General features: G+C 45.4%; 1 protein-coding gene across 2 annotated transcripts in view; it reads right to left on the reverse strand.

Annotated features, from left to right (window-relative positions):
• Positions 1-12322, reverse strand: part of GRIP2 (glutamate receptor interacting protein 2) — a 402651-nt gene extending 390329 nt beyond the window's left edge. Inside the window, exon 1 of one of the 2 annotated variants that reach the window (XM_072598378.1) lies at positions 11016-12322. In XM_072598378.1, coding sequence (XP_072454479.1) covers positions 11016-11181 — 166 coding nt within the window. In that variant the 5' untranslated portion in view covers positions 11182-12322. The remainder of the gene's footprint in view (positions 1-11015) is intronic. The other variant, XM_072598380.1, reaches the window with a different exon arrangement.
• Between the last annotated feature and the right edge of the window lie 392 nt (positions 12323-12714).

A 12714-nucleotide genomic window follows, 5' to 3' on the forward strand; every position in this document is an offset into this window, starting at 1 on the left:
TGAGACTGAGTAACTTGTCTAATTTCCTATAGCTAGTTAATAGCAGAGCTGGGTTCCAAACGGGGTTCACTAGCTCTAACTCCATGGTTCTAATTCATCATACTATAACATGGGGCCAGACTCAAGGTCCTCAGAAGCCTCAGATTACCTTATAAACACTCTGATGATGGAAATCATATTTAATTCATCATTGTAGTCTCCAAAATGCCTCCAAGCACCATGGCTAAACACAGTAGGTCTTCTGTAAGCATATATGCTGAATAATTGAATGAATTCTTCCATGGACAATGAGGCATCAGTGAATAGACCCTTAAATAGAAGCTGTTTTCTTACAAGTGTCTATCCATTCGAATGGAGTGGATATTATCTCTGTCTTTTCCTGACTTCACTTTTTTGAAGAAAAAAACCCTGAATTCAAATGCCATCTATATGCTTCCTTAAAACATCAGTTGGGACAGGCAGAAACAGCGACAGAGAGAAAGAAAAGAAGCAGAGATTGAGGGATGGGTGGGGAGGAGGGAAGGTCTATCATGAGCCTAAGACTGACCTAAATGTCCATTAATAATCACAAAATCAATAGGTATCTTCTTAAGCTCCTCACTAGAGATTCTTAGAATATCAAAAGAGGTATATGTGTATGTTTGTGTTTGTATGGGTGGGTGGGTGTGTGGGTGGGGGTGGCTGGGGGTGCTTAAGCATCAGCTTTGGGAACGGAAGAGTAAACCCAAACACATTTAATAATTTGTTTAGGCACTGAGAATATCATTTTTTCTCATTAATACTATTCATAGTGAAGTGTAAATACCTGATGAAAGCGACTGTGTATAATTCTCTTTGTGTGTTGCTAGGCATAATTAGGCACTTAATGAATGCTTTTTGGTAGGTGAGTAGTATGAGAATGAATCCATTGTTGAAGGGAAAAGCAGTCACACAGAGAACATTAGCTCCGTTCCATCCCTGGGAAAGGTAGAGGCAAAGAATTGAAGACTAGGAATTCTTGCACCATCATCTGACATGTCACAATCTTAACACCGCAAAGTGTGCAACAGGACAAGCGAACGCGGTGAAGGCCATTAGTTTTCCAAATCCTTCTTTAAGATGGTTGCAAAGGAGTCAACTTGAAAAGGGGGGAAGGGAAGAAAAGGGGAAACTGGTTTTTATTCCACTCCACTCCCAAGGCAAAATATGAATGGATGCTCTCTGCCTTTTTCCTTGTGGTCATGGTAGGAAAGAAAAAAGACTCCACCTACTGTTCATTTCAATAAGAAAACTGATGAGAAAGGCTAAAATGTCTACCCAAGTCCCGGGTAAAATTCCATATGCCACATCACAATCTATGCCACTAGAAGTAACTTCAGCAGTTAAAGGCTTCACTCAAGTTTTGTTGGTTCAACAATTAATTTCAAACCAGAATTTAATACTGAATTAATACTCAAATCACAATGATTGGGATGGAGGGAAAGTCCTCCTTACCCAATCTTTCTTCAAATTCCTTGTTGCCCTGAAAGCTAACAGATGTTTCACAGCATGAAATACCCTAACCCCAGATGCTGATTTCCTCTCACACAGACCCATTCATGTGCGTACATGTACAGACACAAATACATTCACACACACACACATAGCTCTGAGCCCTGAACATTCCCCTGATCCTGACACCACCTTGGTGTGTTTGCATTTACCATTTGTAACCTCTGCTCGAAATCCTGAACAGTCTGATGAGAAGCAGGAGAGAGCAAACAGCCAATCACATCTCATCCCATCGTCCTATAGCTGTCACCTAGGTAACCAGAGCAAGGACCCATCAGCTGGCTGTACACAGTGGTGAGAAACACACACACATACACACACACACACACACACACACACACACACACACACACACATGCACATTGCCTGCAGCATTTCTCCTCCCTCACAGCAGTTTGGGACCAGTCACAAGAAGACCTCAGGTACACACAAGAAGAAAAGATATTACTCTCTTTGTAGCTGACTGGCGTATATCCCTTTGAGTTCTGCACCAGTCATAACAAACCTGCGTTTAGGACCATAGTGAGGCCTAGTGCAGACAAAGTCTCACCTAGAGAATTCTGGGCATAACCAGCACAAAGGATAGGCCCTATCATGAAGCCAAATGAACCTATGAAAATGCCATTTCCTTTCTCATGCCCTACTAGGAGGATGGCTACACATGAGTCTACATGTTGGATTGCTGTGGAACAAAGGACCTGTCCCCAGTGGGACCCATCTGGTGTCCTTCCAACCCCAGATCCTACTGGTAGTGGCAACCCAAAGAAGCATATTTGTGTGGGGTACGATGGTTCTCCTTTAAACCTTAAAGTTTAGGTCTTTTACTATTTATGTCTCTGTTACTTGAAAATTCATTTATGTTTCCTCCCTTGATCACAGCTTGAGGTAATGAATCTCATTAGTTTGTTATTCCAAACCCAACTTTCAAATGGTGGCACTTTCAACCTAGCATTTGGAGAACAAATCCTTGACCATATTTTTACTGATTTCAACCAATTTGAAGCTTAGTTTTTGCCTTTCCAGGATGACAAATCCCAGCCTTTTCTTAATAATAATCAGGAAAATGGCAATGATGATAACAATTGTTAGCACTTAGCTTTATTATCTTATTCGATCAACATAATAACCATGTGGGGGAGGGGCTACAGGTGCTATTACGCCCATTCTACAAAAGAGAAAACTGAGACTGAAACATGCCTTGCCTACAGTCTCATGGTTAAGATGGAGCAGAGAAAGCCTGATTAAGAAAGTCAATGATTCCTCATACTACACATGATCTCTTCTTAATGTGTCCTCATCCTTCTAACCACTTGGAATCATAACTATAGACTTTACCAAACATTTAGAATGTTAGAAGCCCTCCATTTTAAAAATGAATTAACCAAAAATTAAGGCAAAGCTGAGATGGGTACCTGGGTCTTTGAATCCTCATCCCATGTTCTCTCCACGATCCTCTACAGCCCTCTTAAGAGCATCTCCAGACAACTCCAAAAGACTCATAATGGAAAATGCTATCCACATCCAGAGAAAGAACATGGAGGTGAGGGCAGATCGAAGAATACTATTTTCTCTTTTCTGTTGTTGTTGTTTCTGCTTTCTCATGCTTCCTCCCATTGGTTCTAATTTTTCTTTACAACATGACTAATGTGAAAATATGTTTAATATGAATGTATAACATATAGCCTATATTAGACTGCACTCCATCTTGGGAAGGGGGAGAAAACTTCAAACTCAAAAGGATGGAAATGAATGTTGAAAACTAAAAATTAATTGATCATTTTTTTTAAAGAGCATCTCCACAGTCACAATACAACCTTTCTTGAAAAGTGTGGACAAATCTATACATTTCTGCTTCAGCCACCCCACCCCCTTCTCCTTCTCCCCATTCACCATTTGTTCATTGTGTGATTTGGAACAAATCGTTCTCCCTCATACCACCTCAGTTTCCTCACATACAACATGAAGGGCTAGATGAAAAGATCTCTAAACCATTCTGGCTCTAAATTCTGTCCCTTCCTCTGCTTACAATGCCCTTTCCCAGTCCTTCCATCTCTCTCCCTCTTCTCCAATCCAATCAAAATTCCTACCATCCTTGAACATTCCAAACAAGAGCCACCTGTTCTCTGAATTATAGCTTGATTGCCAGAGCGAGACCATTCCTCCTCTGAACGCTAAGAGCACCAGCCTTCTCTGCCTTTTAGGCTGCTTATCACAGGCTACCTGGTATAAACAGGATCATGCCTTATCTGCTAGATCAGTGGTTGTCAGTATTTTCATTTGCTCACAGCATTCTCTTCATCACCATGAAGGATGACAGCACACCCACACCAAACATTCAAGTTGGCAATATGACAAGAGTAAGGAGATTTACCCAAATGCAGTTTCCTTCCAATAACAGCCGATGTTTTTGTCGAGTTTTTTTTTTGCAAGTTCAAGGTCTGATATGTCTTGAGGTTAGTGGCTATATGGAAGATACAAGTTGCTTATTTTGAAAATACTATACTTATCATATTATCATACTACATGTACTAGATAAATAAAATGCATTAAACAAAATTATTTCTAATCTTTTTTATTTGCAGTAGCACAATTTCCAAGATTTAGCCCCACACCCCTTGAAAACCACTGTACAAAACCATAAGCTCATTGAAGACAGGGATCCCATCTTATTGACTTTTGTACCACCCCTCAGCTCCCACCCTCTTTCCCCTGCACATGGCACCCAGATCAGTCCAACTCAATAAGCATCTCTTAAGTACCTACTAGTATACGAAACATGCATGTCTAAGGAACTGAGCTAGCATCTTACATATAGTATGCCTGAGATAAATAAATATTCATTGCAACTCCAAGCTAAGCCATCTGTATGGATGTATATATTCTTGATTAAGACTGCTGTCTCTATTAACCACATGCCCCACCTTTTCCCGTGGTTTCTGTCACCAGCCAAAATCCCACTCTCAACCCACCCGGTAGGGTGGGGGAAACTGATTATATCAGGGTCCCAGAATAGATGACATCTCAATATGGTGTTACTGCACCCTCTGGAGGTCTCTGACTGTAGCAGCAGCTAGTAGGACAGCTAGACCCTCTTGTTCCCAAAGCTAAGGCTTCCCAGTTCTCCAATGAGGAGCAACATCTCACTGTGTCCACCTTGTGTAGGGACAGAGAACTTTGGAACTGGAAGGACCCTTGGAGATCACTAGTATCAATCTCTCACTTTACATGAAGAAAGGGAATGGAGGGAGGTGGAGAAAGAGAAGAATCACCCACCGTGATCACATAGTAAGTAATGGAAGAAGCACCTAGAACCCAATCCCTTCAAATATGTCATATTCCTATTCCATGGCTATTGATCATGGACTTTGCAACCTAATGAATAGTCACGTGTCTTTCTAAGTCAAAGAATAAAAAGAATAGTTTAAGTGCATATGGTGCTTTATTAGATTTTAATAAAGATAATCATAGCTAGCATTTCTATAGTACTTTGATCCTCACAATAACAATCCTGTGAGGTAGGTTATTATTATATTATTACTATTATCCCCATTTTACAGATGAAGGAAATGAGGTTGATAAAATGACTTACTCAAGTGAGTGAAGTTGGATTTGAACTTTCAGACTCCAGTCTAGCACTTTCTCCATGGTAGGCACCAGCGAGCTACATAAAAAGAACTATTTCATTGACTCCACCATCTCATGAAAATATCTTGTAAGGGAAGTTTTTTTTCTGATTCTTCCAGTTCTTCCCAAATGATCCATTTGTCTATTCCATGAAAGCATTTCTTAGGGCCCTACTTTCTAACTCTTTCCACTGTTTCATGGAAGTCCTTACAGGAAGGAAGTTCTTGGACAGAATGGAAGTTCCCTGAGGGTAGGGACTATTTAATTTTTAATATCCCCAGAGCCTAGTATAATGCCTGAGCTATAGTAGGGGCTTAACTTATCATTCGTAACATGAATTAAAAACACATCCCCGCAATAAGTCACTAAAGTCAACAAAAGATGATTAGTGCATGTCCCTAACTTTTTCAGATTGGTATCAAACAAAATAATCACTTCCATACATGAAACGGCTCCTGGACAGACCTATGCTATAGGCAGTCTGTGGCCAGCTCAGAGTGATATTATCTTAAAGCTATGACCTGCCCAAGACATGGTACATAACAAAGAGCTAAACAATAGAGGGAGGATAGATGGGAAGTCCAGTGACTTGGGTTCTATGTGACCTGGGGCAAGACACCCTTCTTTTCTAGGTCTAATGTCTTGTATAATGCTTTGCTCACCATAGGGACTGAATAATTGTTTATTAAATTAAACTAACTCAATGATCACTAAAGTTTTCAGAGCTATAACTAGTAATTTTTGCACCAAGACCAAGCTCCATACATTGTGTCCAGGGTCAATGGCATAAAAGGAAATCCCTTTTGTGATATATATATATGTATATTGGGGGAGGGGAGCCCCAAATCACAGAGGGGAACACAGACCCTAAAACACCACCCTGAGGCTGCTGCTGAGGAGGCAGGAAAGTAGGATACAATGAATTTGCTATTTTAACCAATTATTCTTGCTAACTAGGTACAAGCCCTGTCATTTCCACATTGTTGAAGAACTACAGTTGATATCTGTACCCTACAAATGTTATGCCCTCTGAATTGGGATTAAGCCCCAGTTTCTTCACCCTAGTGGTGACTAGACCTAATTGTTTGTTTTTACTGCTCTATTAGAAAGATGAAAAGAGAACATTAATCTTCTTACTCTCAAGGAAATGAAAATTTGTAACTCCAGAACAAAGAATATCTGGATGGAAAATGGAAAATTCTGTTGGTTTTCTGAGGTACAATTGAGTAATGGGCTGGATCTGGTGACCCCAAGGAAATTCCTTAACCTTTCAGGATCCCAGTTTGCTCATCTTTAAAATGAGGGAGGTAACCTTACTAGCTTCTATGCTTTCTTTAGGGTCTCAATTTATGATCCTTTAAATTAGAGGAGTTAATGTGATTCCAGTCCTGACAACTATACTGGCAGGTCTCTGTACCTCAGTTTCCTCCTCTGAAAATGGGAATATCATTAGCCTCCCTTTCTCATAAAATATGCTTTATTAGCTTTAATGGTAAAGTTTTAAGTGTTAGTTTATTGCCTGACTATTGGGGAGCACAGAGACCCCAGTTGCAAATATGCGTCTTTTTCTCAATTTATCTGAACATTTGCAGTCATGTAGACTTAGCTGCTATTTCAGCTTTCCGCATGTTCTGAGGTGACTCAGACTGACAGGCTGTATGTCTGTGACCAGAATAACCAGTTTGTGGCAAACGTAGTTCATCGCGTTGTTCCACTCTTTGGACAGAGAGTTGATTAAAATTGCCACATGATGGAGCCAATCCATGTGTGGTAATTGACTGTGAATACAATCCAGAAAACCTAAGGGAGTCAGACCACAGGGAAGTGGAGACTTGGAAACAGACCAATTCACAGGACAGGCAGTTCAGGCCCTCCAAACTGACTGAATCCTGAAGCATCTAGTTCCCTAGTTTCCATTCATCAAATCATACCAGATAATTGTCAGATAGTCACTTGACTTTGGGCTGGGTAAACTCCATGGACAACAGGGGAGAAAAGCCTCTTCCTGGGTATTACTGAACCCAAGGCAAGTAGCGGATCTGCATCTGTCTGATCTTGACAGATAATGCTTGTCTCGATGATGGAGAAGTTGGTTCAAAGTCTTACTAGCTCTCACTATCAAGGCTTGTCTCATGTGCACATAGTAAGACTCTTTCAAGTGAGACTTGTATAGTTGATGTCTGACTCAGATCCCAGCCCTTGGGAAGACAGCTCCCCTACCATTTAGACTCAGTGAGAGTTTGGTTTGGCTTTTTACAAGTAATTGAGACTAAACACAGCACTTTCTTCCTGCTACTGCCTGTGGATGAACTTGGTGTTGCTTTGATTCAGTGCAGTGGTGAAAGATCAATAAGATCCCCACAAATATTTTCAAAGTAAGAACCAGGGATTTGACTGCATCCCAGCATTTATAAAGCATCTTTCTCAGAGAGCTACAGGAAAAGCTGAAAGTGTTTTGGTATACCATAGGGCCGAAATGCCCCTGTGAAGATACAAGTAATGTGTCTCTGAGCATCCTTCTTCCCTTCCCTCCCAATTAGGTGGCACAGTGAATAGTGTGCTGGATCTGGAGTCAGAAAGACCTGAATTCGAATCCAGACTGAGACTCTTTCTACATGTGTAATCCTGGAGAAGTCATTTAACCTTTGTTTGCCTCAGTAAAATAGAAATAATAATAGCAACTACCTCCCTGTGAGGATCAAGTGAGATATATTTGTCAAACATCTAGCATAGTGCATGGCACATAAAAGCAGGCACTATTTAGATGCTTATTCTCTTCCTGTCTTCAATTCAACAAACATTTATTAAGCACCTTGTCTGTACTACGAACCATGTTAAGAACCTGCCCTCAAGGAGCTTATATTCTGCAAGGGCACCAGGATGCTACAGGTACTTAGCTCCTTGAAGGCAAAAGTCACTTTTCACTTGTCTTTGTATTCTCACAGTCTGAAATAAGAGCTACCCAGTAAATGCTTAGGTGAAATAATAAATAATTTGAGGAGGGAGAGAACACTAGCAGCTGGAAGGATCAGGAGTAACTTCTATGAGATGGCATTTGAGTTAAGGATTCTGTGAGAGAGTCAGACAGAGCCAGTGAGGGAGAAAGAGACAGAGGGAAGGACAGAGATAGAGAGACAGAGAAAGACAGAGAGACAGAAAGAGAGAGAGAGAGAGAGAGAGAGAGAGAGAGAGAGAGAGAGAGAGAGAGAGAGAGAGAGAGAGAGAATATGCACTAAGCCATGGGTCAAAGGGGGAAATGATAAATGGAATGAATTCAAGGAACAGCTTGTAGCCTGATTTGGATGCAAGATAGAAAAGAAGAAAAAAATAATGTGAAACAGATCCAGAAAGGTAAACTGGAGGACTGAACAGGCTCCCTTGTTTAATGCTCTGACATCAGGAAACGGTTGTTAGCCAAGGTGATACACAAAGAAAGGCAAAGGTATTCTGCTCACTCTCTTTCCCAATGTGGGGGGGGGGGGGCAGGACAGAGGGGGGGGGGAGAGGGAGAGAGAGAGAGAGAACAGCAGGTAGAATCTGATTATTCCATGAGCCTTCTCAACATCTCTAAAAGGAAGGGCAGGGCTAGATTATCATTTGCCCGCTTTATAGCAAGAAAGATAACATTGATCCCATGGCATCTGTCTCCTTTGTTTTCAATTATGTTCAATCCATCCCAGCCACCAACAGGTAATATTTACAATAAGCAGACAGATTAGGGAAATACTATGCTGGAATGAATGTCCCTTGATAAAGTCTCAACTTTCTGGACCTTGGTTTCTCCAGCTTTAAAATTGAGGCTTGAACTAAATGATCTCCAAGACCCTTTCAAGCCATTGAATTGATGAGGCCCTCTCCTCCAGATGCCTCCCAACCTTGATGCTCCTCTCTTATCAGGCTCTTTTCCCCCAGTCTGGGAAGAAGTTGGGCGAGTTCTGACCACTGGCACATCTTCTGTGTCAACATCCACTTCAGAGCCTTCCATAGGCTTCCTTGTCCTGGTTCTCCTTCCCCACCACCACCAAGTCACATGAGCTCCTGGGAGTGATGCTCTCCAGAGCTCCAAGGCTAACATCTAACAGCAGCTGAGGAGCCTTCAATTAGCAGCTACAAACATCCCAACCTGAGAAGTTCCTTGTAGCAGAAGATATATCAATGGTGGTCCAAGTGACTGGATCACAGCAGTCAGATAGATGCTGTGGCTACATCAGACTACAACAGGTTTCTTCTTCCAGCCACGTTCTCATTCACTGTTTCTCTTACTTGTTCTTTTCTCAAAAGAGATCTGAAAAGTTTTTCAGGGAATATAGCAGGACGTACATAGATACTAATGCTGTACAGTTCCACGGGCCTCTTCTCCAGCCACAGACAGTCTGGCTGGGAGTCTCCCTCCATTGTTCTAGTTTGAAATTGGGGGGAGGGGGGGGAGCGGAGAGAGACTTCTGGCAAGGGCATCTTACACTGTTGTGAATAAGTCAGACCCATGAGAGTTAGTTAACCTGTTCATTCCCAAGACAGGCCACCCCACCCCACCCCCCCTTCCCTAAATTGTCCACCCTCTTTCTGGCTAGAGGAGTCAGTTCACCCACAACAGCTTCAGGAGGCAAACCCTAGCCTGAGGGGAGGGAGAGATCAGCAAGAGGGTGAACCTGCTCCCCTACAAGCTTTCCATTTTAGGGCTACCATTGCAATTTTTTAAATTCAAAACTTTCTGGCATAGAGTAGTAGTCCAAGGTCCCTAACCTGGAAAAGCAGAAGCTGAGAGCCACGGCAAGCATTCTGATGCCTCCCGCTAGGAACTGATTCTGTGTCGCTCTTTAAGCAAGCAAACCAGGGCAGGACGGCTGTGTAGGAGGTAGGAGAAACAACAGGTCCTGGTGGGCTTCTCCGAAAGCCCTCAAGTTTAGGCAGACCATTCGGTTCAGTTTAGCCCAGGCTAGCAGGAGACACTGCAGCACTGCGGTCTGGGGGAGGCCGTGGGGGAGGGCGGTAGGAATAAGAAGGGGGAAGGTGTGGGCGCACCTACGCTAAGTCCTTCTCTTGCCAGCCCTGGAGTCCACACTGCGTCTCCGTTTTATCCTTCCTAGTTGGAAAAAGCATTTACCCCGCAACTTTCCCTAACTGCGGGTCTGTCGGGATAGACAGCAGGAGCCCTGGGTAAAGCAAGGCAAAATCACAGGCGGCCACTTTGCTTTGAAGGGGAGCCCAGGGCCGGTCAAACACCAACACCCCCTCTCACTGTAGCAGAAATCATCCCCCCTCAGGTGCCGGGGTCACTGGGGCAAACTGACAGCAGCTTCCAGAAAGTTGGTCCGCGTGAATGGGAGCACACACGCCCCCTCCCTCTTTAGGAGCCCGAGACCTCCCTCCCCACCCTCTCTGCAGATAGTATTCCTCCTCACCTTATCCCATCCCTAGGTTTCCAAGCTAGACTCAGGTCCTCTACAGACAAGATTTTGGAACCTGCTCCCCTTTGCCCCTGCCCTCCCCCATCCCCATGCGCCCCTGGGGCCGAACAGAAGCTGCTGTGTCCATTAGACGGTGCTGATCCCTCGAACCCGATTCTCGGGAAAACAGGACAGGCGCCCGCCCGTTGTCCTCCTCCCAGCAGGAGGCAGTTCATATACGGGATCGAGGTGGAGAGCGGGGGAATCTGAGCTCTCCAAGAACGAAGACCCCGAGATGCAGCGCCGGACGTGCGTCCCCACCCCAGTCTCTGCCGCCGCTGCCGCTGACTCAGTCCTTGAAGCTCGCGCCCTGACCCGGCCCCAGGGTCCCTCAGTCCTCCCAAGACCCCAGGCCCGAGCTCCACTCCCCGCCTCGGCCCCTCCCACGCGCACCCCAAGCCGGCCGCGTCTTACCTTCATCCTGCATCCGCTGCAGGCACAAGGCAAGGTTCTTCCTCCAGCCTGGCATCCCGGCGCAGGAGCAGCGATGGGGCTGCTGCGCAGGACGGGCCCCCCCCCACGCGGCCGGACAGCGCTGGGGATGCGGTGCGGGCAACCCGCCACCTACCAGGCTGGACATGGGTGGGCACCGGGCTCCTCCATGAGGGCCGGGGCTGGGGGCCAAAAAGGGGCTATGGGAGAGAGAGGAGCGAGGGCGTCAGGAGGGTGAGAAGAGCGAGAGAGGCGGGCACCCGAGACTGGGCAGGGCACGACAGGGCAGGGCACGGCAGGTCTGGAAGGAAAGGAGGGTGGCGGAGGAGAGGGCGCCAGCCCCCGCGTCCGGCCGCCTTCGCCTCTGACGTCGGAGCTGTTGGCAGGGGCTGCACCGGACTTGGGGGCTCCAAACCGAGTGTATCTCCCCGGCCTGGAGTGAGCCACAGGAGCTGCGGTGCCCGCGTGGGGTGGGGACCGTACTAAGTAGCAAGAGAGCCGAGGGGGGCGCCAGGGATGGGGAGCTAGCTCTCCCACTCCAGCCTCACAAGGGAGCCCCGGGGACAGGGATGCTGCGCCCAGCCTGCCCCGCCGCTCTCAGCGAGGAAGGGGGACGCAAAGCCCCGAAACCCGTGGCCCCTGCCCGGACAGTGGGGCGATTAGGGCCCGACTGGGGAGATCGCGAGAGTAGTACAGTCCTCCTATAGGGGGAAAGTCTTTTTGTCCTCTCTCTGTCTCTGGCTGTCTGTCTGTCTGCCTTTCTGTGTTTCTGTCTCCGTCTCACTATCTCGTTTGGTCCCTCCTCCCTCTTCTCTCACACCCCTCCTTCCTTTCCTTTCTCTTTTTCCTGCCTCCCTCTCTTTCATCCCTCTCGCTCTATCTTTCCTCCCTCTCATTCTCTTTCTTTCTCTTTCCTTCTCCTCTCATTCTCCCCCTTCCCCTTTTCCCCTCTTGCATCTCATCAATTAAGAACTTTGAGGGAGGGCACTTTCCCTAGAATCGGGGTAATAGGAAGTTGCCCGAGTCAGGCTAAGATTTCTTGCACGTCCATCCACCCAGGCTGGAAGCAGCTCGATGGCAGGACCTGGCCAGGTGCCTCTGAGTTGGACTGGAAAGGTCCTCCGAGATACGGGCCCAAGCAAAGTGACTGTTGGCCTCACCTACACTGCTGGAATGATGGGGTAGAACAGAAACATCTGCAGCCAGTTCCTTATTACGCAGTGAAATGCAAATGGATGGCAATCAGCCAGATAATCCTGTCCTTTGGCAGGATAATAATGCCCATTTTCAGATCAAAAGGCACAGTCTCTGACCTTTTGGGCTTGGATTCCTTGCATTACCAAAACAAGTCCGGAATCAGCCAAGTTTGATTACCAGGTCTTACCTTCCCCTTGCCTTTTTTCTGTATCCCCCTCTCACCTCTCTGCATCCCTCATCGACAAGCTATTCAGTGTCCTCACAATGCCCTCTGGCTGCCCATCACCCATCCTTGTAGCAGCACACTTAGGCCTTCCTTCCTTTGCAGTGTTTCATGCCACCAAATTATCTCCATCAAAACTTTCCTACTGATGTCAGGTATTAAGAGGAAAGTAATCTAAATAAAACTGTCTATAATTGTGTGTGGGGAGTGGGGGGGAGAGAAGGAGAAGAGAGTACTGGGAGAAAACACTAGATCAGGAAA

This window comes from Notamacropus eugenii, chromosome 3 (genome assembly GCF_028372415.1).
Source record: "Notamacropus eugenii isolate mMacEug1 chromosome 3, mMacEug1.pri_v2, whole genome shotgun sequence".
NCBI classification, from domain to species: Eukaryota; Metazoa; Chordata; class Mammalia; order Diprotodontia; family Macropodidae; genus Notamacropus; species Notamacropus eugenii.